The 27,458-nt window shown below is 44.4% G+C and overlaps 1 protein-coding gene across 1 annotated transcript in view; it reads right to left on the reverse strand.

Annotated features, from left to right (window-relative positions):
* Positions 1 to 27,458, reverse strand: part of HECA (hdc homolog, cell cycle regulator) — an 81,369-nt gene that overhangs the window by 32,848 nt on the left and 21,063 nt on the right. The window contains exon 2 of the mRNA XM_077486744.1: positions 7,310 to 8,350. Within this exon, the coding sequence (XP_077342870.1) occupies positions 7,310 to 8,350 (1,041 nt within the window). The remainder of the gene's footprint in view (positions 1 to 7,309; positions 8,351 to 27,458) is intronic.

Genomic DNA, 27,458 nt, shown 5'->3' on the forward strand with positions numbered 1-27,458 from the left:
GAGATGGCTGCACACCAAAACTTATTGACCTGGCAAGGATGGCATTAATCAGAGAGGCAGCACAGAGACCTAAGGTAACCCTGGAGGAGCTGCAGAGTTCCACAGCAGAGACTGAAGTATCTGTACATAGGATGACAATCATCCGTACACTCCATAGAGTTGGGCTTTATGGCAAAGTGGCAAGAAGAAAGCCATTACTTTCAGCAAAAAACAAAATGGCACGTTTTGAGTTTGCAAAAAAGCATGTGGGAGACTCCCAAAATGTATGCAGGAAGGTGCTCTGTTCTGATGAGACTAAAATTTAACTTTTTGGCTAATCAAAGAAAATGCTATGTCTGGCGCAAAAACCCAACACATCACTTCATCCAAAAAACAAAACTGTGGGGATGTTTTTCAGCAGTCGGGACTAGGAAACTGGTCAGAGTTCAGGGAGAGATGGATGGTGCTAAATACAAGGATATTCTTCAGCAAAACCTGTACCACTCTGTGTGCTATTTCAGGCTAGGACGGAGGTTCACCTTTCAGCAGGATAATGACCCCAAACACTGCTAAAGCAACACTTGAGTGGTTTAAGGGGAAACATGTAAATTTGTTGGAATGGCCTAGACAAAGCCCAGACCTCAATCCAATAGAAAATCGGTGGTCAGACCTAAAGAGTAAGTAAACCCTGATGGGTTTACTTCTTCTTTGTTTCCCTGCAAAGATAAAGCATAATGGGCTACTATGCATCGCATAGTAGCCCATTATCTGTCACTTACCTGACACAGGAGCCAGTGATGTCACCGCTGTCCCCTGTAGTATGGAGCATCCATCTTCTTCCGGGGTTAAGCTGCTCCGGCCACTCACAGCGCATGAGAGCCGCCACTAACGGCATATCGCCGTTAGCAGCATGCCGCTGCTAACGGCGATAGTGCGCCTGTGTGCCGCTGTCTACGGCACATGCACCGCAGACAGCGGTGACTGTCTTTTAGTAAATATCTCCTAAACCATGTAGGTTTAGGAGATATTTCTTGGACCTACAGGTAAGCCTTAACCACTTCAGCCCCGGACCAATAAACACCTTAAGGACCAGAGGTCTTTTTCCAATTTCGCACTGCGCTGCTTTAACTGGTAATTGCGCGGTCATGCAATATTGCACCCAAACGAAATTTGCGTCCTTTTCTTCCCACAAATAGAGCTTTCTTTTGATGGTATTTGATTGCCTCTGCGATTTTTTTTTTTTGCGATATAAATGGAAAAAGAGCGAAAATTTTGAAAAAAAAAAAGATATTTTCTTCTTTTTGTTATAAGAAAAATCGAATAAACTAAATTTTAGTCATACATTGAGGGCAAAATTTATTCAGCCACATGTCTTTAGTAAAAAAAATGTCAATAAGCGTATATTTTTTGGTTTGCGCAAAAGTTATAGCGTCTACAAACTAGAGTACATTTTCTGGAATTTACACAGCTTTTAATTTATGACTGCCGATCTCATTTCTTGAGGTGCTAAAATGGCAGGGCAGTACAAATCCCCCCCAAATGACCCCATTTTGGAAAGTAGACACCCCAAGGAAATTGCTGATGGGTATGTTGAGCCCATTGAATATTTATTTTTTTTGTCCTAAGGGATTGAATAATGACAAAAAAAAAAAAAAAAAATTTTTTTACAAAAAGTTGTCACTAAATGATATATTGCTCACACATGCCATAGTTATATGTGGAATTGAACCCCAAAATATATTCCGCTACTTCTCCCGAGTATGGGGATACCACATGTGTGGGACTTTTTGGGAGTCTAGTCGCGCACGGCACCCCGAAAACCAATCACCACCTTCAGGATTTCTAAGGGTGCAAATTTTTGATTTAACTCCTCACTACCTATCACAGTTTCGAAGGCCATAAAATGCCAAAATAGCACAAAACCCCCCAAAATGACCCCATTTTGGAAAGCAGACACCCCAAGCTATTTACTGAGAGGCATGTTGAGTCCATGGAATATTTTATATTTTGCCACAAGTTGCGGGAATATTACAAACTTTTTTTTTTTGCACAAAGTTGTCACTAAATGATATATTGCTCACACATGCTATGGGCATATGTGAAATGACACCCCAAAATACATTCTGCTGCTTCTCCTGAGTACGGGGATACCACATGTGTGGGACTTTTTGGGAGTCTAGTCGCGCACGGCACCCCGAAAACCAATCACCACCTTCAGGATTTCTAAGGGTGCAAATTTTTGATTTAACTCCTCACTACCTATCACAGTTTCGAAGGCCATAAAATGCCAAAATAGCACAAAACCCCCCCAAATGACCCCATTTTGGAAAGTAGACACCCCAAGCTATTTACTGAGAGGCATGTTGAGTCCATGGAATATTTTATATTTTGCCAAAAGTTGCGGGAAGATTACAAACTTTTTTTTTTTTTGCACAAAGTTGTCACTAAATGATATATTGCTCACACATGCTATGGGCAGAAGTCAAATTACACCCCAAAATAAATTCTGCTGCTTCTCCCGAGTACGGGGATACCACATGTGGGGGACTTTTTGGGAGCCTAGCCACGTACGGGACCCCGAAAACCAAGCACTGCCTTCCGGATTTAAATATAAAATGCTACCAAAAAACCTGTTAGCGATGGCAGGGATCAGGCCTGACTCTGCGATCGCTGCAGTTATGTGTTTAGTGTTTTGTAAGTGACAGTGATCGATCGATACTGCACTTGGGTGGGCTGGGCAGAGGGGCAAAACGCAGGTGCTAGCAGGTATCTGGGCGGATCCCGCTAACAATGCGTTTTTTGTGACACTTATACTGTGATCGCTGGTGAAAGGGGGTGAAAGGGTTAACTAGCAGCAATCAGGGGGTTAAAACCATTATTGGGTAGTATATCGGGGTACCTAGCGCTATAAAAACCTGGCGGTGAACCTAAAAAAATAACTAGCTACCTAGCGACACTAGCGACACTGATGCAGCGATCAGAAAAATTATCGCTTAGTGACACTGGCAAAATGGGGGTGAAAGGGTTAACTAGCAGCAATCAGGGGGTTAAAACCATTATTGGGTAGTATATCGGGGTACCTAGCGCTATAAAAACCTGGCGGTGAACCTAAAAAAATAACTAGCTACCTAGCGACACATGCAGCGATCAGAAAAATGATCGCTTAGTGACACTGGCAAAAGGGGGTGAAAGGGTTAACTCTAGGGGCAATCAGGGGGTTAAATCTTTATTGGGGGGTGATAGGGGGCTACCCTGGACCTAACACTAACTGTCCTGACAGTTTTTACTGTCACAACTGACACTGAATGCATTGATCAGTAAAGAAATGATCAATGCAATCAGTGACACTGTGACTGGGGGGGGGGGAGGGGGGGCGGGGGGGGGAGGGGGCGATCGGGGGGGGGATCGGGGGGGGGGTTTGTGTGCCTGTGTGTACCTACATGTCAGTGTAGTGTTGGTGCACACTTACTATTAGTCTTCTCCTCGTAGTCCGGTCAAAAAGACCGCCCCGAGGAGAATGACATCACTTCCTCCTTCCTGTGTAAACAATACACAGTGGGAGGAAGCTTCTCATTGGCCAGGAGCGATCCAGAGGGGGTGGCCGAAAACGAACGGCCATCCCCTCATCACGGAGTGCTCCTGGAGGGAACCGGACCGTCGTATCCAACGGGAGGGGGTCCGATCGGACCCCCCACCCGCTGGAAGGCAATCACGTACATCTACGTGATTGTGCCTGCCTGTGCCATTGTGCTGACGTACATTGGCAATACGGCGGTCCTGAAGTGGTTAATCTAGGCTTACCTGTAGGTCAAAGTGGTTTGGAAGGGTTTACAACCACTTTAAGGATTGCTGTTCACAAGCGCAAACCATCCAACTAGAAGGAGCTGGAGCAGTTTTGGAAGGCGGAATGGGCAAAAATCCCAGTAGTAAGATGTGGCAAGCTCATAGAGACTTATCCAAAGCGACTTGCAGCTGTGATAGCCGCAAAAGGTGGCTCTACAAAGTATTGACTTTAGGGGGGTGAATAGTTATGCACATTGACTTTTTCTGTTATTTTGTCCTATTTGATTAACAATAAAAAAAATCTTCAAAGTTGTGGGCATGTTCTGTAAATTAAAATGATGTAAATTCTCAAAAATCCATGTTAATTCCAGGTTGTGAGGCAACAAAACACAAAAAATGCCAAGGGGGTGAATACTTTTGCAAGGCACTGTATGTAACTATGACAGTTTGACTTGTTAGATGGTTTATAATTACTGTTTATTATTGTACATCAATTGTTGGCACTTATTGTATATATTTTCTCCCACCTGAAGCCAACTACCTGAAGCTCCTGAAGAAGTGCGTCAGCGCGAAACATGTAGAGCATTGAGCCTTCAAGCTCTTTTACCTGTGACATCAACTCACACCAGGCCTCCAAATGCTATACATAATGCTATGGTTATAGGTCGAGTCACATTATGGCCCATGAGTAGTATTGGGGATGTTCTTATGTGGTAGTTTGTCTAGCGTATATTGCTAGCAATTTTAAATTGCACTGGAGTCTGTTAGTTTTTTAACTATCAAATGATGACTATATTTTAATATTGTGTATATTGTGGTGCCTAAAAAAATCAATCTAGGTGTTCACTCATTCCACTAAATCTCACTATGGGGTTTCTCTTTAATCTCAGTTGTTGTGTGAGCTCTTAGAGAAAGAATTTTCTTTTCTAGGAGAAAAACTTGTGATTGAGAAGTGTCCAGGATCAGATTCTAGCCACAGGGAAGGCTGGCAAGCAGACTTGTTGAAATGTATCACCCAGCCAAAGGCCTGGAGCAGCTGAATTGTTGACATTTTCTAAACTGCAAAGGAGATGAATCCTTCAAGTTGTCTTGATAGTCTGGGACTTGAATGCCTCGAGTTCTGAGAAGGGCAAGCAAGGGTGCTAAAACTTTTGTGAACATGGGAGCAGGGGATAGGCCAAAAGGCAGTGCAACAAACTGGAAGTGTTTTTCTGTCACTGCAAAGAGCAGAAAGCACTAGTGAGGTTGTTAAATGGAAACATGAAGATATGCATCTTGGATGTCAATAGATGTCATGCATTTCCCTTGTCTCAGAGAGGCAATTACTGACCTTGCAGATTGCATTAAAAAAAAAAAAATGAAGAAATTTGTGATTTTGAGTCCAGAATAAGATGAATATCCCCATTGGTCTTTGACACTGTGAACAGGTTTTGGAGGAATCATTTGAACCTGTCTTTTGGCAACAGCCCATGGGACAAGAGTTGGTTCAGGGTATTCTGCAATCCTAACTGTCCTTGGGTAATTTTTGGCCGATTTAAAAGAAGAAAGCAGTGAGGTGGTAGAGTTTTGAACTCAAACTTGTACCCTATTGAAACCACTAATTGAACCTACAGGTCTGGGAGGTCTATAACCCAGAGAAAGGCAAACGGTAACCGATATCACCCCACTCTTAGGAGTAAGGATGTCCATTCATTTTGAAAAGGGCTTTAGAAAAGACTTTGTGTTCTTTGTGGTCCAAATCTTGTGATTAAAGGAGCAGCTGAACTTAGGTTTGGAAGTTTAAGCCTAGTCAGTACAGTAACAGACTGAGATACAGGGTAACCCCGTTTTACCTGTCCATGATGCTGAACTGTAAAAAAAGTCTAGGCTTTGCCCATCATACACCCGAAAGGGTCTTTGGGAACTGGGTTCTAAAGAAAAGGACTACGGCCCTGTACCTGTATAGGGCCCTGAAACTGACTCCATATATTGCACCAAGTGCAAAGGTGAGAACCCATACAGGATCCAGTGCCCTAAAGTGGATGTAAGCCCTTACATATACCCACTGAAGTGACTAGCATCAGATAATCCAGAGATGAGACAAATCCTCCTTCATACATTTTCTAGTTTATCTGCAGCACTCTCTTCTTTATAACCCTCCAAAACATACATTTTACCCAGCATCTCTCAGGAGTGGGAATTTAAAGTGTCATACAGCAGAGCTCTTTGGGGGGGGGGGGGGGGGTGACACGGAACCCTGATTGGAGAGAAGGGACACACTTCCCTCCTCACAGTATATGGGAACATACACAGCTGTGGCTATCAATTACAGACTATCTGGAGCTCTTCTCCTCCTCCATTAATTGGGTCTTGGAGTCAGGAAAAGCCATCAGAAGTGACTCAGAGAAGAGGACTGGGGCAGTAGAGATTAATCAAACTCAATGCTTTGGATGGGGGCAAGTAGACAGTGTAGAAGAATATGCTTTGTTCATATTTCATGTCTCAGATGTACAACCACTTTAAGCAACATTACAGGCCATCCCTGCAGCGTGGAGTCTGGGTACGGCTCTCAAGGTTTACTAAATTTTCACCGATCCAGATATACAGCTTCTATATAAGCATTAGAAGATGGTGAGGTGTTCTCTGTAAATGAGAAGAGGAGGTCTATTACTTTCAGACACTACCAAAAAAAACAAAGGACTCATGGAATCGTAGTCATACGGAAGGTGCCCAAGGGGGGGGGGGGGCGTGTCCTCAAAAGCTTGCCAGGGTCAAATCATCTGAAAGTATGCACCTATATCCTATGGAATATGAATATGTCTCCTGTGTCCTGAACTGTATGATTTCTAGGTGGGAGAGTAGAGATTCATCCTATTCAAATATCTGCTTTTACTAAAGTTTGTGTAGAAAGTTATTCCTTTTTTAAAACAGTAACGCAGAATAATCTTTAAATCGTTCAAAAACGTATGATCCGGCTGCAGAAAACTGAGTGGAGAAAGACAGTAAGGGTACAAATGTGTTTCCTGAAATCCAAGTAGCATGATCATTCACATGAGAAATGGATACTTTACCTATTTTCCTTTCTACTGTAAAGCAAACTGTCAAACATTCTCAAAGACACATTTCTCAGAATACCTTGATTTATAGGATGCAAAATTCACTATATTTTACAGTATGTTAATGCATTTATAGGGAAAGGTCCACAATAACTCAACAGGAATCATTGCACTGAAGGAAGTTTGTAAACTGAACTTACTTCTGTCACTAATCCTCCCATTCACTATGTTTGAGCTGGAGTGAATATTACAACCCAACCCATGCCCCAGTCTCTGTGTGTATCAAATATTTACCTACCTCATCCAGTGGGGCCCAGATCTAGAAAAGGCTACAGCTTTGCAGTAGTCAGTACAACTGGTCAGAGGTTATGAGGACAGAGCACACACAAAAAAAAACAAATGTACTTTACAGTCTATTTTTGCTGTACCATAGGTTCAACTTTGATACCTTATCTTGGATTTCCTTTTAATATGACTTATAATTATTAACTTATTGTACTAAAATGTTTTACCTTGAAGATGACAAGGTACATCATAGTCAATCTCATCATGCCTAGAAGGGCTGAGAAATAATGTCCCATCCACCAGTGGGAACTGCTCAAATACAGGCAGCACTCGGTGACACAATGCACAGTTGACTACATTTCTATGACTGGCACTAAGGGCGGACAAAATAAATTTCCGTAGGTCCTCCCCCTGTCCAACCTGTGCATCATCCTCCATGCGTACATGGAAAGTATTCAGTTTATGCCGTGGTATGTGAGCTAATAATTCAGAAAGGTCAAGTCTCCGGAGAAACTGCACTGGTGCATCAGAACGCCCAGACCTGTGAGCTTGCAATACAGGAACACTGTAGTCAAAGTGAGTGTTCCTGAGCAGTCCTCCAGAGGCTATATTTTTCTTATGAGGCTCCAAATGAATTGCATTCTTTAAAAATTCTCCTAAATATCTAGAACTGCGAGGAACATTGAAGTGAGAAGGAGAAAGGATGGGGTAGCCAGCAGGAGGAGACTGGCCAGGAGAAACACAAGGAGAACGCAGACCATGTAATCCTCCACTGCTACCCTTTTCTTGGGAGTTCTGTCTGTCCACTGAATGTCTTCGAGGAGGATCAAAGGACAATCCTTTTTGGAGCTTTGTTGTAGCACGGCACTTTTTTGCATCATCAGAAGACTCGGATACAGATCGGCCTGTTGGCTTTTCAGGTACAGATTTTTTCTTCTTGTCATCTTGCATTCGCTTTACCTGATACCAGTCTGTGTCTTTCTTCAAGTGACCCTGACCACAACGGCATGAGCAAAACCGGAAAGCCAAATCATATCCCTTTTTAGTCCACATGTTCTGACGGCACTGCTTTTCATTCCAGCTTCGTGCTCTACCTATACAGTTGAACTGGACAAGTATGCTGCTTTCCCATTCATAAAAGCACTGCAGATGCATCCAGGTACTATGTGGACAGTGTTCATTGTTACAGATGACTTTCTGGTAGTCGTCCTTCTCCAGATCAATAGGTCTGCATACACTACAAATCAATGGTGTAGCACAAGTTGCTTCTGCAAAAGAAAACACAAAACACTAAATATTAGAGAATGCAAAAGGTGTATTGCTTGCATTAGGATACATTAACAGCAGTGTTCCGAGCAAATATGCAAACAAGCTAGAATGCAAAATTGATCTTTAATTCATCCAGAATCATTACTGGCCTTTTAAAAAAAGGTCCATTTGAAGAGATTTGGTTATATACTAAAATGTTTTTAGCCAAGGACATACCTGTAAAGAAAAGAATGGAAACTCTGTGGTCCCCTGCAGCTTTGACTTGTTTCTTCCTCTGAACTCGTGTCACATAGGGTAGTGACTTGAGTTTAAAGGGAGGAACTAGTGAAAGCTATGGGGGACCCACAAAATGGCACTCCTGGAAGTGTCAGTGTGCCAGCGGACAAGTTCTTAATGTAGCAGCACTCAGGGCCGTCTTTAAGGCAGGGCAAAAGGGGCAGCTGCCCTGGGCCCTGTCATTGTTGTGGGGCCCAAAGTAGCTGCCTCATACTTGCTAACTATCCCAGTTTAAATTTCCTTGTCCCTTGAAGTTTTAGCCCTGTTGTTGTGTACAGGTGACTCACCTGCAGTTTACATGTACTGTGCTTGCATGTAAATAACTGGCATTCATATGTAAATAGCAGCAGCATTACTAAGCAAATAGCTGTGGCCAGCTGCATTGATATGTAAATAAAGGTGGCATTCATATGTATATCATGCTTCCCTGCAGTGAGAAGATGATGTGCTGTAACCTCTAGCAATCAGTGAGCAGTATTACTGTACAGTAATCTCTACCAACTAATTAACAAGCAGAAATCATTTGCTGTAACCTCTAGCAACTAATCAGTGAGCTGTAATGTGTGCTGTAACTTCTAGCAACCAGTCAGTAAGCAGTAATGATATGCTGTAACCTCTGGCAACCAATCACGATTGCTGCCTGATCTGATACAGTAAACTGATTTTAAGTCCAGCTTCTATTTATTGTATGTCTCAGAGCAGGTGGAGAGTGAAATTGCATGGGAGGGGGCCCCCAAATTTTTTTTTGCCTGGGGTCCAATCAATATTAAAGATGGCCCTGGCAGTACTAAACGGTTTAGTCAGCAGGAGTGAAAAGTATTCAGTCTCTTCCTTACCAGCAAGTCCTTTGCTGAGAAAACATTAGTAAATTACAAGATTTCTTTATTGCCTTTTGAAGGACAGGTAGATTTGCCTGAGGCTGGGTTCAGCCTTAGTGTGGATGCGGCTCACAGCAGGGGGTCTGGTGTGTCCCTGTTCTCTGTTTCAGGGATGAATCAAGCCCAAATTTTTGCCTGAATGTGGACCTGAAACTGAGCAAAAGACGCACAAGACTCCTGTGCAATCCACTCCGTGGTCGCCACAAAGAAGATGTGTGAACCGGCTCCATTCAGAGCTGGGCACACTCTCCTGTCATGCAAATTGGATGCGGGAAACTCACATCCAATTTGGATGAGTGTGAACCAAGCCTGATATCAAATACGATAATATCTTTCTCTTCTCAATATGAAAAACAAGTAATGCATACAACATTCACAATTGCAATTAATAGCAAAACACTCAAATCAAACTGTTGTCACCCACTAACCCTTAAATCAGTATTAAACCTAAAAACCAAAATGTATTATACTGCAGCTTACCAATTCTTAGATAAGATTGCTGCAGTTAAAAATAAACGATTTGAAAAAAAAAAATATGACAAACAAATGTTCTTAAAAAAAATTAACACAATTGTACTGGTATATGGCCAGCTCACCATGTGAAAATAAAGGGGAAAATTTTTTTTTTTAAATAAGAACACTAATGCAGCCTCCACAATTAAGGATCAGCAAGTTGTAATATATAACATTTTTGTTTTCGGGTTTTCTACATTAAAACGAAGTTCCACCCACTTTTGAAAGTGGACTTAAACTAAAGACCACCCGTCCACCCCTCGTTTTTGGATATTTAACCACTTACGGACCGCCTGCCGTCATTATACGTTGACAGTTTGCAGAGGAATATCGTTTTTATGGCAAGAGCTAGCTATCATAACCCGGTATCCTCTTCTTTAACGGGTGGTCCACTTTCAGATAAAAGTGGTCTCTGCGGCGGATTTGCCGCAAGATCACTTTTATCAGCGGCGGGAGAGGGTTCCCTCTCAGGGATCGTGTCCTTCTCCCTGTTAGGTATGGAGATGAGTGAGGGTAAGATGGCCCCCACCCGTCTCCATACCATTGCAGTTCAGAAGCGATGTTAAAACCTCACTTTCGTTCAAAGCTCTTAAGGAAACATTTTATTTTTTTTATAGCATTTCATTTTTTTATTTTTTTTTAATAACATTTCTTTTTTTTTTGCATTCTAGTGTAAATATGAGATCTGAGGTCTTTTTTTTATTTTTATTTTTTTTAAGAGGTCCGATCATGCTTTTTTTCCAAGGGATGTTTACATTCCTTGAAATAGGAATAAAAGTGACACAATTTTTTTATTTTTTTAAATAAAATATAAAAAGGTAAAATAAATGGCTTGCGTGCAGAAGCAAACGAATACGTGAGTAGCACCCGCATATGAAAACGGTGTGCAAAACACACATGTGAGTTATTGCCGCAATCGTTAGAGAGAGAGCAATAATTCTAACCCTAGACCTCCTCTGTAACTCAAAACATGCAACCTGTAGAATTTTTTTTAAACGTTGCATATGGAGATTTTTAAGGGTAAAGGTTTGTCGCCATTCCACGAGCGGGCGCAACTTTGAAGCGTGACATGTTTGGTATCAATTTACTCGGCGTAACATCATCTTTCACAATATAAAAGAATTGGGCTAACTTCACTGTTGTCTTATTTTTTTAACTCAAATAAGTGAATTTTTTTCCCCAAAAAAAAGTGCGCTTGTAAGACCGTTGCACAAATACGGTGTGACAAAAAACATTGCAACGACAACCATTTGAGGGGTTCTGTTGAAACCAAACCATGGTCAGGTAGACCAACTAAAATTTCAGCCACAACTGCCAGGACAATTGTTCGGGATGCAAAGAAAAAAAAAATGTGGTGTGGCCGTTTCAAGATGCATAATAAGGAGGCACTTGAAGAAAGATGGGCTGCATGGTCGAGTCGCCAGAAGAAAGCCATTACTACGCAAATGCCACAAAGTATCCCGCTTACAATACGCCAAACAGCACAGAGACAAGCCTCAAACCTTCTGGCACAAAGTCATTTGGAGTGATGAGACCAAAATTTAGCTCTTTGGCCACAACCATAAACGCTACATTTGGACCCCTTTCACACTGGGGCATTTTTCAGGCGCTTTAGCGTTAAAAAAACGCCTGTAAAGCGCTTGAAAGAAGCCTCATCTGCAGTCCCAATGTGAAAGCCCAAGTGCTTTAAGAGCCCTTTCACAATGTCAGCGCCCGAAAAACACTCGTAAAGCGCCGCTTAAACTAGCAGCGCTTTACCAGCGTTTTTCGAGCGTTATTGGGGCGCTTTTAACCCCTGCTAGTGGCCAGGAAGCTGCGCATGGGACGTACTTGGACATTCCAACATGACAATGATCCAAAACACAAGGCCAAGTCGACCTGTCATTGGCTACAGCAGAATAAAGTGAAGGTTCTGGAGAGGCCATCTCAGTCTCCTGACCTCAATATCACTTAGCCACACAATTCTCAAACGTGCAGTTCATGCAAGAGAGCCCAAGAATTTACAAGAACTGGAGGCTTTTTGCCAAGAGGAATGGGCTTTACCATCTGAAAAGATAAAGAGCCTCATCCACAAATACCACAAAAGACTGTCATTGATGTTAAAGGGGGCAATACACAGTATTAAAAACTGGGGTATGTAAACTTTAGATCAGGGTCATTTGGGTAGTTTCTGTTGCCATTATGATTTTAAAAGAGTAAACACAGTTGATTGATCATGAATGGCTTCAGCCAAACACTAACCATGAGTGAAAGAAAAGTTTGTGTTATCATTCATATTCTCTGAAAAATGGCCAAGAAATCATAAATTCTGCCAGGGTATGTAAACTTATGAGCACAACTGTATATAGATCATAAAAGACAGTGAAATGAAAGTATTGAAAGGATTGACAGTGAAATGAAATTAGTATTGACAACATTCAGAGTATAGTAATTGAAGAGTGTCAAACTAGTGGAGACACTGTAATGCTTAAAGCAGTATTAAATCCAAAACAAAAAAATATTTTATATTGCAGCTTGCCAATCAATAAATGTTGTGGCTGCATTAATTTAATTTTTAGGCATACTTCCCTTGGTTTTCACCTGGCGATCTGGCCAGTAAAACATCACCTGTATTAGACAGCCCCCACTCTGGATGAAGGAGAACAGGAGGAAACCTTGTATGGTAGCTTGTCAGTCTGGGGGGAGGGGAGTGTTAGATGTCGTAGAAGATTTACCGTATATACTCGAGTATAGGCCGACCCGAGTATAAGCCGAGGCCCCCAATTTACCCCCAAAAAACTGGGAAACCTATTGACTCGTGTATAAGCCGAGGGTGAGATATGCCTGTCCATCCCTGTGTGTGTGTGTCCATCCATCCATCCATCCCTGTGTGTGTGTGTGTCCATCCATCCCTGTGTGTGTGTGTGTCCATCCATCCATCCATCCCTGTGTGTGTGTCCATCCATCCCTGTGTGTGTGTGTGTCCATCCATCCATCCATCCCTGTGTGTGTGTCCATCCATCCATCCATCCCTGTGTGTGTGTGTGTGTGTGTGTGTGTGTGTGTGTGTGTGGCCTTGTGTGTCCAGCCTACCTGTGTCCCGAGCGTCCGTCCGGTCCCGAGCCTCCGTCCGGTCCCGTCCCGTCCCGAGCCTCCGTCCGGTCCCGTCCCGTCCCGAGCCTCCGTCCGGTCCCGTCCCGTCCCGAGACTCCGTCCGGTCCCGTCCCGTCCCGAGCCTCCGTCCGGTCCCGTCCCGTCCCGAGACTCCGTCCGGTCCCGTCCCGTCCCGAGCCGAGCCTCCGTCCGGTCCCGTCCCAGGATCACCGCTCTTCGTCGGCGCCCATTCCCCTGTTCAAATGCCGCGCCTCCCTGTCTGTGATAGGCGGAACACAATTTCCCAGCAGCCTGTGTTCCGCCTATCACGGACATCGTCTCATCCTCGTCCGTAGTACGAAGATGAGACGATGTCCGTGATAGGCGGAACACAGGCTGCTGGGAAATTCAGTGTTCCGCCTATCACAGGCGAAGGCGGAGCCGGAGGCGCGGCTTTTGAATTATAGAATGGCCGCTGTCTGTCTGCTCGACACGCTGATCGAGCAGGCAGACAGCGATGACTCGAGTATAAGCCGAGGGGGGCACTTTCAGCCTCAAAAAAGAGGCTGAAAATCTCGGCTTATACTCGAGTATATACGGTAGACAGATTAGGAAATTGCAGCTAAACTCCAGATAGAAATGTATAAGTGATTACAGCAAGCCACCCCCCCCCCCCCCCTTTTTTTGGGATAAAGGTTTTACACAAATAAATAAAAGCTGACCACTGTAAGCACCTGTCAGCTGTAAATGGTTTGGCCCAACCCTCAAACTGCTACATCCACAGGACAGCATGTGTTGTTGAAAAACAACAGACTTGCTGACCGTATCACAAATGAAAATAAGAAAGACAGCCTAAAAAAAGAAAAAAAACGAATGCAGCCATCACAACTAAAAACTGGTAAGGAGCAATATATAAAAATGTTTTCTACTGGGTTTGACACCACCATAAAGCGGAGTTTCACCCAAATGTGGAAGTTCCACTTTAATGACTCCTGACATGTCACATTTAGCATGTCATTTTTTTTTTGGGGGGGGGGGGGGGGAGTTGCAGCCAGATGGAGGGAGAATGGAGCCAGGTGCACAGAGGAGAGAGGGAGTTGCAGCCAGGTGGAGGGGAGTGTGGAGCCAGGTGCACAGAGGAGAGAGGGGGTTGTAGCCAGGTGGAGGGAGGGTGGAGCCAGGTGCACAGAAGAGAGGAGTTGCAGCCAGGTGGAAGGGAGGACAGAGACAGGTGCACAGAGGAGAGAGGGAGTTGCAGCCAGGTGGAGGGGAGTGTGGAGCCAGGTGCACAGAGGAGAGAGGGGGTTGTAGCCAGGTGGAGGGAGGGTGGAGCCAGGTGCACAGAAGAGAGGAGTTGCAGCCAGGTGGAAGGGAGGACAGAGACAGGTGCACAGAGGAGAGAGGGAGTTGCAGCCAGGTGGAGGGGAGTGTGGAGCCAGGTGCACAGAGGAGAGAGGGGGTTGTAGCCAGGTGGAGGGAGGGTGGAGCCAGGTGCACAGAAGAGAGGAGTTGCAGCCAGGTGGAAGGGAGGACGGAGACAGGTGCACAGAGGAGAGAGGGAGTTGCAGCCAGGTGGAGGGGAGTGTGGAGCCAGGTGCACAGAGGAGAGAGGGGGTTGCAGCCAGGTGGAGCCAGGTGCACAGAAGAGAGGAGTTGCAGCCAGGTGGAAGGGAGGACAGAGACAGGTGCACAGAGGAGAGAGGGGGTTGCAGCCAGGTGGAGGGAGGGTGGAGCCAGGTGCACAGAAGAGAGGAGTTGCAGCCAGGTGGAAGGGAGGACAGAGACAGGTGCACAGAGGAGAGAGGGAGTTGTAGCCAGGTGGAAGGGAGGGTGGAGCCAGGTGCACAGATGAGAGGAGTTGCAGTCAGGTGGAAGGGAGGACAGAGCCAGGTGCACAGAGGAGAGGAGGAGTGGCAGCCAGGTGGAGGGAGGACGGAGCCAGATGCCCAGAGGGGAGGAGGAGTTGCAGCCAGGTGAAGTGGAGGACAGAGCCAGGTGCACAGAGGAGAGGAGTGGCAGCCAGGTGGAGGGAGGACCAAGCCATGTACACAGAGGAGAGAAGGAGAGGCAGTCGGGTGGAGGGAGGACAGAGCCATATGCACAGAGGAAAGGAGAGGCAGTCAGGTGGAGTGAGGACAAGCCATGTGCAAAGAGGAGAGGCAGTCAGGTGGAGGGAGGACAGAGCCATGTGCATAGAGGGGGGCAGCCAGGTGGAGAGAGCGCAGAGCCATGTGCACAGAGGACAGGGTGAGTTGCAGCCAGGTAGAGGGAGGATGGAGTCATATGCACAGAGGAGAGGAGTGGCTGCCAGGTGGAGGGAGTACAGCGCCATGTGCACAGAAAAGAGGAGTACCAGCCAGGTGGAGGGAGCAAAAAGCGAGGTGCACAGAGCAGAGGAGTGCCAGCCAGGTGGAGGGAGGAAAGAGCAAGGTGTACAGAGGAGAGGAGGATTGGCAGCCAGATGGAGGGAGGATGGAGCAAGGTGCACAGAGGAGAGAAGGAATGGCAGCCAGGTGGATCTGCGGACAGCTCCCAGGTTCAGGTTGCTAATGGGTGCAAGTCGAGTGACAGCACATTCGGGAGTTGGGACGGCGGTGCTTTTTTGCACTCCTCTAGATCTTGCGCCCGGACTGCCCTCTCACTCTATGCCACTGGTCACCCTTTCACCTCTGTAAATTATAGGCACCCTGAGGTGAGACACATATTGGATTGTCTTTAATTAAAAAAAAAAAAAAAAAATCTCAAGAAGGTTTTTTAACTGTATATCTATTTTATATATTTTGTAATAACATATCATTATTTACATCATTTGGGTTTTTACTGGAAGGTTAGTTTGCACACAGATTTTTCTATTAATCTGCGTGCTTTTTGCTGCCCTTTCTCATCTGGTAAATTGACAGAAGAAAAGCCAAGCTGGGAGCAGCCTGTATAGACACAGAGCAGTGGGGGGCATAGGCGGGGCAAAGGTGGGAGTGGGCATGGCTTTGTGGGCCGATGGGGGGATTAGGCAGGGCCTTGTGTAAAGATTGAAATGCTGGAGCTTTTCTCTAATATGTTTATTGAGATGTTTGCAATAAAGGTACAGAAGATAATATTACAAGTGGTAGCTCAGAACTAGGGCTAACTTGGCCCTATCAAAATAAACAAAAGCATAGATAATGTACCATCAACCTTTAATGTTTCAAAAGAACAGAGTATGAACTTTAATATTTGTTAGTATAGATGCATCAGGAGTCTTCTATTAAAAATAGTGTGTCCAACCTAAATAAACCTGGACAAAATTATCCAGAGGACTAGGGTTTGGGTCAATATAGAGATGGTTCTGTATATATCGGAAGAAACATTCCCATATCACTGCGACTCGAGAGGGCCTTGCAGGTCACCCCAATGAGATCACGCTGAGACCCACTCGGCTCATGCTGGGTCAGATGGGCGTCTCAGTACCCCCCTCTCATTTTATATATGGACATGTAACATGACCCTGTACCCTGTCTTTTTAGGAGGCTTTTATTCCACATGTAGTGGCAACTCTGTATCTTCAATCAATTATCAAAGTGTAATTTTATGTACTGTGCATGAAATCTGAAAAATACCCTTAATATTCCTTCTCGTTAGGAGCATACGGGGAGGAGGTAGAGATGAGAGATGAAAATAATTAATGAAGAACGGGAAGGGAGGCAAAGGGAGACCGGAGAGAAGACATCCAGTGGAACGGCTGTTCAGGGCGAGATATGACCTGGATATAGCGGGATCTTGGTATACAACGCCCAAGGCTCCCAAATGGCTTTAAATGTCTGGATCCTATCCAAGAGTGTTGCTGTAATGTGTTCTTGGGTCACTATCCAGGAGATTTTGTGTTTTGTTGCCTGGATAGAGACCTTGGGTTTCTTCCAGGCCCTTGCTAAAGATATGTGGGCTTCTAGAAACAGGTTTGTGTTTGGGAGTGTTGTTGATTCTATATTTTAGGGTCTTGGGAGATTGCTATTCTGTGACTCTCCTCGCCAAAGTGAAGAAGTTATTTCTGAAGCTTCAGATGCATGGACATGTCCACCAGATATGATGTATGGAGCATATGTGATTGCAAACCCTAAAACATAGGGGTGAAGCCTCTGGATATATCTTTGCTAGTCTTGTGGGGACAGAATACTATCTGGTTAGTAACTTAACATTCGCTTCAATTAATCCAGTGTTCATTATACCTTTGCATGAGCATCTGAAGGAGAGAAACCAGTCTTCAGGGTCCATGTGGAAGTCCAGGTCAGACTCCCAAGCTGGAGCGTAGGAGGGTAAACTCTTATTCTGAACTAGTGAGGCATATATATGAGTGAAATCCCACCCCTCTGATCCATGAGGTTAGAGCACCACTGTTCATATATAGTGGGGTTTGGGGGAGGGGCGATTTATCTATCCACAGGGTGTAAAAGAAGTGCTTGATCTGAGAGAGACGAAATCTCTCAGCATCGGGCATCTCAAATTTACTGAGGCAAATCCCCAGTGTGATAGCGCCCGATGAGGTGAAAAAGTGACCAATTCTGAATACAGGCGGTCCCCGGGTTACAAGCATCCGACCAACAAACGACTCCTACTAATACAAACAGAGGGCGATAACAGGAAGTGATAGGGCATCTACCCCTAGGACGGGAAATTCACTCCTGTAAGAGTTGTCATGGGAAAAAAGTGTCTCCACTGAAGCTTTGTTAGCAGTCCTTGTTTCCACAACAACCCAAATTTTTAAAAATCCAATTGTCATTGGGACAGAAAGTGAGATGAAATCTTCTGAACAGGGGCACAGACAGCAAAACAAATTATACAGGGGTGTTAACCCTTCCCTATGTTATCCAAAAAGCTTATTTTTTTTTTGGCTGGAGCTACACTTATAAATCTACATAGTTACATAGTTAGTAAAGGTTGAACAAAGACATGTTCTGACAACAAACCCACAGTCCCTATCTTGTTTGTAACCCAGGGACTGCCTGTAACCCCTTATTTTTTTAATGTTGATATTAGGGAGGCCTGTTTATGAAGTGTGTCTGAGAGTGTCACAGAGTGAGTGAGAGGGTGGGGGCCAAGATGGGGGGGCCTTAGTTTTGCGGGACACCATAGGACATAATCTATTGTGTGATGAGGAACAGCTTGTCTCTCTAATGCAATCCAGTCAGGCTTGGGTCCCTTGGAGTAGACTGCTGAGATCTGAGTTAGTTGCGCCGCTTAATAGTGCCACCAAACATTTGGTAGGCCTAGTTTGCCCTGATTCTTCAGCCTGAAAAGGATGTCCCTAGAGAGGCGGTGACCTTTCTTCCCCCAAAGTCCACAATTTTAGCTTGAAATGCTTTTTGGGTATAGTAATAGGGAGGGAACAGAATAGGTATAGAATCTGGGGCATCAGTGTCATCTTTACCGCATTTATCCTACCAAGCCAGGACAGATCACATCTTGTCCAAGTCTTAAGGTCTTCCTCCAGTTTCCATAACATCGGAAGATAGTTAGATGCATAAAGTTTATTTATACAATCTGGGAGAGTGATCTCCAAGTAAGGTATTGATGTTGAAGCCAAGTTAATGGGGAGGTTGTGTTTGAATTGGTTTAGTAGGGGTAGAGGGATTGAAATGTTTAACGCTAGTGACTTTGTGGGGTTTATTGTGAGGCCCGAGATAGTGCTAAACTTATGGAATGTTTTGAGTAGAACAGGGTTGAAGACTAGAGGGGACATTATGAAGAGTAGCATATCGTCTGCAAATAAAGTGCATTAGTGTTCTTGGGTACCACATGCAACCCCCTTGATGTCCGAGTTTGATCTGATAGCTATGGCTAAAGTTTCAATGGCGATCGCAAAGATATGCGGCAATAGGGGGCATCCCTGCCTAGTGCCTTTTTGAATATTAAAGCTTTCAGAGTAGTGGCCCCTAAGCCTGACTTGGGCGCTGGGGGTAGAGTAAAGCAAGTGGATAGTACCCATGAAGTTAGGGCCAAAACCTTATCTCCCCAGGATCTCAAAAAGGTAAGGCCAAGCGACAGAATCAAAAGGCATTTTCTATTCTTCTGATCTTCTTCTATTCTTTTCTGATCTATTGAGAGTAGCATGCCAGTTTGCGGAGGGCCTCCATCCCAGTGGGATTTTAGTAGGGAAATGATATCTATGGCCCTTCTCACCTGATCAGGACCCTGCCTCCCTGGTATGAAGCCCACCTGGTCCTTGTGTATATACTTCTCATGATTTAGATATCATTATTTATAAGGGAGATCGAGCGATTGTTCCCGACCTCACTAGTATCCTTCCTTGCTTTGGGATTACTGAAATAAAAGCTCCGTTTAGGTCTCTGTCCAGGGGGGCTCCATCCCATAGGAAGTTAAAAAAAATTGTGTCATAGAGCAGGCTAACAAGGGACCAGATTTTTTGTAGTAACTACTTGAAAAGTCGTCTGGGCCCGGAATGCTGGAGCTTTTCATGGACTGTAGGAGCAACTCCCCCAATGATGTCATGACGGCACGATATAGTCTCTTCAGAGTGGCATCATGCAAAAGGGGACAGCGGAAGCATCGTTGTGTCCTCATGAAAGGAAGTAACCACTAGAGCTTTCAGCTGTAGGGGAAAAATGTGGATATCTCAAAATCCTTACTGTTTTTTGCAAAACAACCGGTGAGATGTTTAACAGACTGTATAGTTACAGCACATTGATTTTTAAATTTTGACCATAGTTCTTTAAATCCCAGAGTGCAAATATTTAAAAAAGACATAGAACAGACTGCATGAGTGAAATAGAATGACATAAAAGTTGGGGGTCTGTAGGGGGAGCCAAAGGGAGGGGAAAAAAACTGACAAGGAAAGGAGAATATGGTGCAATGTAGAGGGTGAGAATGAGAAATCGGCCTGAATGAGGAAGAATTTTTATAATATGCATGCATGGTGAGGTGAGAGCCCTCAAAAACCTTTAGTATTTTTTTTAATGATTTTTTACATATTTTATTCATTTTTTACTTTACTTATCTTTATTGCTATCATAAGGGGGGCATCAAACTGCCTGTGTAATAATACTGTGCATGAACAGGTTCTCTTTATGGAGATATCAATGGCCTATTAGACCCACAATATGTTCCTGGAATCCTGCTCAAGCAGACTAAGAACAAACAGTGGTTTACCTGGCCATAGCCGACTGGGATTTGACAGCCAGTACCCAGAGACCTCCGAGATGAGCACTTTTGGGTTAACTGCACTGAGGAGAGATGGGACATTTTCCCTGATGTCTCCTTGTTTGCTTTCTGGTGTGACATTTTACCAGTTCAGAGGCTGGTGAGCCCAGGTAAAATTCTTGAGGGGGAGGGGTTGGGGGTGACAATTCAGTAAGTCCATGAGCTTGTTTTAACCCTTTGACTACCACGATCTGTTGGACACATCTTCGGCAGTTAAACGGGTTACTGTGCTGTAACTTTTTACATCATGCAAAGCATTGTCATGACTCAAACAAGTCATTAGTCTTGTGTACTTGAAAATATATATTTCTTTGTGCAATATTAATCCTCCCTGGGGTTTTTCATATTGTGTGAACACACAAAAGCCTGGTAAACACTAGGAGTTTGACGGGTTGAATGAAAAAAACAAAACAAAAAAAAGTCAGCTTCGGTCGGAGCCGCTTTACTAACCCTGCAAAGTTATTATAGCGATCTCCCCTGCTGAGCTGTTGTGTTCTGACAGGAGGATGGCCCTCCCACCAGAACAATCTGATCAATGCTCTCTGTCATTGGTCGGATGCTGGTTTTTCAGCATGCTCATCCAACAGAAATTGGCCAAGCGGCCTACTTCTGTCGGACAGAATGACATACACATGGGCCGAATGTTGGCCTTTTTTTCTTAGGCAGCCGTTGTCTCCCGCCATTCGGCCCATGTGTACCAGGCTTAAGAGGATGTACAAGAACTATGTTTATATTCATTAGTGTAAATTAAAACATTTCATAAATAACAAAAATGTAATAACTGAATAACTGAGGCAAAGTGGTTAGCAATTCTGCCTAGCAGTACTAGTGTCGTCAATTTGAATTCCAACCACGGCACTACCTGCCTGGAGTTTGCGTTTTCTCCCTGTGCCTGCATGGGTTTCTGCTAGGTACCATGGTTTCCTCCCACATGACATGCTGATAGGTTAATTGGATCCGGTCTAAATTGGCCCTAGTATGTATGAATGGGAGTTAAGGACCTTAGATTGTAAGCTCCTAGAGGGCAGAAAGCACTGTGTAAATTGTTGGTGCTGTTTAAATACCTGTAATAAATAATGCATCTTTGAGGAATCCCAGAGATGGAGCTTTAATACCGATTCTGGGACACTGCTGAACATTTATTAGCAGAGGATCCTGAATGCATGAATTGGATAGCATTTCTGTATTTTCAGTCATAAGAGGCAAGATTAAACATGCAGAGACCCATGAGAATGTGATGTGATATCATTTGAATTAAGAAAGAGGGCTGTAGATTTTTTATTTTATTTTTTGCAGCCTGCATTAAATCATGCAAATAGAGCATAAATAATGGAATAAAAATGGTTTGATTTATATGCTGTGTATAATACATCACAAATCTATACTTCTAAAATCCACTTGGACAACAATTAAAATTGCAAGTATATAAAATAAAATAGGGTATTTTTATTTGTTTAAATAACAAACGAACCCTTAGAGCCGGTTCACACAGCGGGCGATGCGAGGCGACACGACTCGCCTCGCTCTCGCAAGTCGCCCCCGTTCTGTACAATGGAACCGTTCTGAGAGGAGCGACTCGAGTCGCTCCGACTCAGAAAAAAGGTTCCTGTACTACTTTTGGGCGACCTCGGGGCGACTTGCATTGACTTCTATACAGAAGTCATTTGCAAGTCGCCGCTGAGGCCGCGGCAGGTCGCGGCGAGGCAAGTCGGAGTCGCCTCGTCTCGCCTGCAGTGTGAACCGGCCCTTACAATCACTTTAAAAAAAAAAAAATCTTGGGATTTTTTTAATTCTCCTCTGCTATATGCCTTTTCGCGGTTCTATCTTAGCCGCCCTGATCGCACGCTTTAATTTCTTGTTGCGTTCTTTGTAAAGCTGGAATGCTGATGATGATCCATCAGCCTTGTATTTTTGAAGGCCTTCTCCTTTGCTTTTATATGCATTCTTACGTTGGAGTTAAGCCACCCAGGACTTTAATTAGCTCTTTTAAATTTCCCATTGGGATGATCTGGCTAATACCCTTATTTAATATGCTCTTAAAGCATACCCATTTTTCCTCCATGTTCTTTGTTCCTAAGATTTTATCCCATTTAGTATCTTCTCACAAGGATCGTAGTTTAGGGAAGTTGGCTCTTTTGAAATTCAGTGTCTTTGTATTCCCCTTATGTTTCCTATTTGTGTGATTTATACTGACGAATTGATCTGTGATCGCAGTTTCCTAAATTACCCTGCATTTCCACATCCTTGATCGGGTCTGTATTGTTGGTAATCAGTAGGTCTAGTAACGCTTTGTTTATAGTTGGTGTATATACCATCTGACCCATGAAATCGTCCTGCAAAACATTTAGGAACTGGCGAGCCTTAGATGAATGTGCGGTTCCTTCCACCCAGTCTATGGCTGGATATTTAAAATCCCCCATTATTAAGACACTTCCCTCCCTTGCCGCTAATCCAAGTTGTGATATGAGGTCCGCCTGCACCTCCTCCCTCTGGTTAGGGGGCCTATAGCATACTCCTAGCATTACTTTGCCCTTAGTTTCTTCCCTTTGTAGCTCTACCCATAAGGATTCCACCTCCTCCCTTGCTCCATTAGTGATGTTGTCTCTCACATCATTTTTGATATACAGGCATACCCCTTCCCGCTTTTTTACCCTCTCTATCCCTGCGATATAGGAAATACCCTTGAATGGTTGTCAGCCAATCATGAGAGCTGTTGAATCAAGTCTCTTAAATTATTATATACATATATATATATATATATAAAAACTCCTCCTCGTACAACAGTAGCTCTAGTTCTCCCATCTTGCCCGCTAGACTCCTGGCATTGGTGAACATGCCACGTAGTTTAGACAGGTCGCATACTATCTCCTTATTGGGTGTTCTGAGATTGCAAATAGGACTTGTTACTGTACGTACCTCGGGTTGAGGCGCTTTAGTCAACCTACTAATGTCCCCAATACTACCCACTGGAATTTGTTCCATGCTGACCATCTCTACCTCTGGGCCCTCCCCCATTGCCTAGTTTAAAAGCCCCTCTCACCTTTCAGCCATCTTCATTCCCAGCAGATCTGCACTCTCCTCCTCATTTATGTATAGATAGTGCTTTCTATAGAGCTGGTAACTGACTGAGAAGTCAGCTCAGTTCTCCAGGAACCCAAATCCCTCCTTTCTACACCAGCTCCTTAGCCACTTGTTTATTTCCCTAATCTCCCTCTGCCTTTCTGGTGTTGCTCGAAGTAATGGAAATATTTTTGAGAAAACTACCTTGGAGGTCCTTTTCCTCAATTTAGCTCCTATGTCCCTAAAATCGTTTTTTAGGACACTCCATCTACCTCTGACTTTGTCATTGGCGTCAACGTGCACCATGACAGCCGGGTCTTCCCCAGCCCCTCCCGTTATCTGTCCACCAGATCCGTGATGTGCCAAACCCGAGCACCTGGTAGACAACATAGTTCAGCGCTTCAGTTATTGTGACAGTTTGCCCTCTATCCTTCTAAGAATTGAGTCCCCTACCATCAGAATTTGTCTTTCCTTTCCCTTGGCTTTTCTCCTACCCTCACTGGGAGGAGTTATTGGAATTCTTTTATACTGTAGGTGATAAATGTAGAAAAATCAGGCCATAAAAAGCCAAGGAGACCCCTGTTGTCTTTTGCAGAAACACACTACGGTTCATTTAACATGGTTTCCTATGGGACACGTTCACAGCTATATTTTTTTTTTTCAGCCACTACGTATTTGGAAAGGATCAAGGACTTTTTCAAAATGCAAAACTGTGCTTTTTTTGGTTCAATATACATTAATGGAGAAGCTGTAGAAAAGCATGTGGTGTGTTTTTTGCTACAATTTGTGTTTTTTTTTTTTTATCCGCCCAACACCAAATTGGCCAAAAAAAATAAAAAAATAAAAATATGCAAAAAAACACAAGTTGCCGCAAAATCACGTTTGCAAAAATCAAAACGCACAGCAAAAAGCACTGCAGAAAACAGATCAAATGCCAACTGCATAGGTGTGCACCGAGCCTTATGCTGGCCACACAGATACATTTTCAGACGAGAATATTATAATCTATTATAATCTTTGTACAGTCGCTGAAAGAATGTTGTTTGAAAATTTCACTTGCTTTTAACATTCTGTTTTAAAATTAATGTAATTTTTGAACGAAAACCACATACCGTATATACTCGAGTATAGGCCGACCCGAATATAAGCCGAGGCCCCCAATTTACCCCCAAAAAAACTGGCAAACTTATTGACTCGTGTATAAGCCGAGGGTGAGACATGCCTGTCCATCCCTGTGTGTGTGTCCGTCCATCCCTGTGTGTCCGTCCGTCCCTGTGTGTCCGTCCATCCATCCCTGTGTGTGTCCATCCATCCATCCATCCCTGTGTGTGTGTGTCTCCATCCATCCATCCCTGTGTGTGTGTGTCTCCATCCATCCATCCATCCATCCCTGTGTGTGTGTGTCTCCATCCATCCATCCATCCCTGTGTGTGTGTGTATCCATCCATCCGTGTGTGTGTGTGTGTGTGTGTGTGTGTGTGTGTGTGTGTGTGTGTGTGTGTGTGTGTGTGTGTGTGTGTGTGTGTGTGTGTGTGTGTGTCCAGCCTACCTGTGTCCCGAGCCTCCGTCCCGTGTCGTGCCTTGCCTTCGTCCCGTCCCGTCCCGTGCCGTGCCTTGCCTCCGTCCCGTGCCCTCTTCGTCAGCGGCCATTGTAAAATTCAAAAGCCGCGCCTCCTCCTTCGCCTGTGATAGGCGGAACACTGAATTTCCCAGCAGCCTGTGTTCCGCCTATCACAGACGTCGTATCATCCTCATCTGTAGTACGAGGATGATACGACGTCCGTGATAGGCGGAACACAGGCTGCTGGGAAATTCAGTGTTCCGCCTATCACAGGCGAAGGCGGAGCCGGAGGCGCGGCTTTTGAATCAGAATGGCCGCTGTCTGTCTGCTCGACACGCTGATCGAGCGGGCAGACAGCGATGACTCGAGTATAAGCCGAGGGGGGCACTTTCAGCCTCAAAAAAGAGGCTGAAAATCTCGGCTTATACTCGAGTATATACGGTACACAGTCTGAAAATTCCTTTGACCAAGAAGTATTCTATTTCTAAATGTTCCCATCACTGTGGTTGAAAACAGACGATTTGACCCCACTACTGATTAGAAAAATTGAATGAACGAACGAGTCACTGATGTTGGAGGAGAAGGCCTGGCTCACAGTCTTTGCTCTAATTCATCCCAAAGTTGTTCTATCGGATTGAGGTGCAAGTTCAGTCAAGTTACTCCACCTCAAACTCGCTCATCCATGTGTTTATGGACCTTGCTTTGTGCACAGGTCCAAATCATTTGGTGGAGGGGGGGGGATTATGGTGTGAGGTTGTTTTTCAGAGGTTTGGGCTTGACCTCGTAGGTTCCAGTGAAGGGAACTCTTAAAGTGTTTGTTAACTCAAATAAATAAATAATATAATAAAAAATAAAAAAAAACAGTCCCTTGAAGCAGATTAAACAGCACAGTGCTTGTGCTGTGTAATCTGCCCCTCTCTAAACTGTAAAAAAATAAAAAATAAAAAACCTCCCCCCTGAACCTGCCAATTCCTGCATCCTCCTCTCTGCGCTGACCACGAAAATCAGGGCTGCTGAGCCATGACCATCATGGTCGGCGTACGTCCCTTCGTCATCTGCAGCCCTGCTCTTAGCTCTCCTCTCTACCTGTGAGCTCCGTGTCTGTCTCCTCGTATATATAGTCACTGCCAGCTCCTCTATTATCGTTAGGCATAACACACTGTATAAATCTTTTATAAAAATTAGGCTTGTAAATACCGATTTAGCACAATCTTCAGGGTTGGTCACATGACTCTCAGTCGGCTTCCAGGGGTTATTGCAGGAGAGGCTGAGCGGCCATGTGACCCCCTGACATCAGAAGGAGATCTCAGCCCCTCCTGCAGAAGCCATGCATCAGAGCTGTACAGTGTCAACGAAATATGTGACTGGCCTGAAGATCGTTCTAAATCTGTATTTACAAGCCTCGTTTTTAGACAAAGACATGTACAGTGTGCTATCCCTGCCCATAATAGGAGGGGCTGGCACAGCTTTATACTTTTGGGTTAACAAACACTTTCAGGCATCAGCATACCAAGACATTTTGGACAATTTCTTGCTCCTAACTTTGTGGGAACAGTTTGGGATGGCCCCTTCCTGTTCCAACATGACTGCTCACCGGTGTACAAAGCAAGGTCCATAAACACATGGATGAGTGAGTTAAGGGTGGAGGAACTTGACTGGCCTGTGCAGAGTCCTGACCTCAACCCGATAGAACACATTTAGGATGAATTAGAGCAGAGACTACAAGCCAGGCCTTCTCGTCCAACATCAGTGCCTGACCTCACAAATGCACTTCTGGAAGAATGGTCAAACACTCCCATAGACACAATCCTAAGCCTTGTGGACAGCCTTCCCAGAAGAGTTAACGCTGTTACAGCTGAAAAGTGTGGGCAAATTCAATACTGAACCCTACAGACTAGGTCTGGGATGGCATTAAAGTTCATGTGTGTAAAGGCAGGCGCCACGGTACTTTTGACAATATAATGTATCTGCCTGTGTTTAAATAGTGCTCACTTCTAAGTTCTGTGACAGTTTTGAGGCTTAATTTCCTCACTAAATAAGTGCACACAGTTGCAGAATAACTGAAAATTGTGGGTGCCGACACCTGTCATATTGCTGCCCATTTAGGAAGATCCGTGGGGTAGATGACCACATTTTATCTTGGCCCTCACACTGGAACCTCGTCAGCTTTGTTGTGTGTCACCTATCTGAAAATAGTCAGGGACACCGGTTACCTCTGCTCTCAACCTCACTGTCACCCATGGAGGAGCAGCATTAATCTACTTTAGTCATGCACATTTCCCCATCTCACCACCTCAAAGGATTTGGGCATGTCAACAGCCACAGTCTATCTGCAACAATCAGTGGCATACATTAAGTGTTCAGCCTGCCACTAAAGACTCCCTCCTATGGCAAAAACAGGAGAGAACTCAGAGCTTAACCAAATGTGAGTGAGGCATGGTTCCACTAGAGCCTCTTTGCCCACAGGGATATTTGCTTCTCCTCCAATGGAAAAGGAACCTTGGGGAAACCCAAGAAGGTGGTTGGTATCTTAAATGGGGGATCTTCCCTACCTATCAA

The sequence above is a fragment of the Lithobates pipiens genome, unplaced genomic scaffold (assembly GCF_037356315.1).
Source record: "Lithobates pipiens isolate NorthernLeopardFrog02 unplaced genomic scaffold, aLitPip1_a1.2 Scaffold_18, whole genome shotgun sequence".
NCBI classification, from domain to species: Eukaryota; Metazoa; Chordata; class Amphibia; order Anura; family Ranidae; genus Lithobates; species Lithobates pipiens.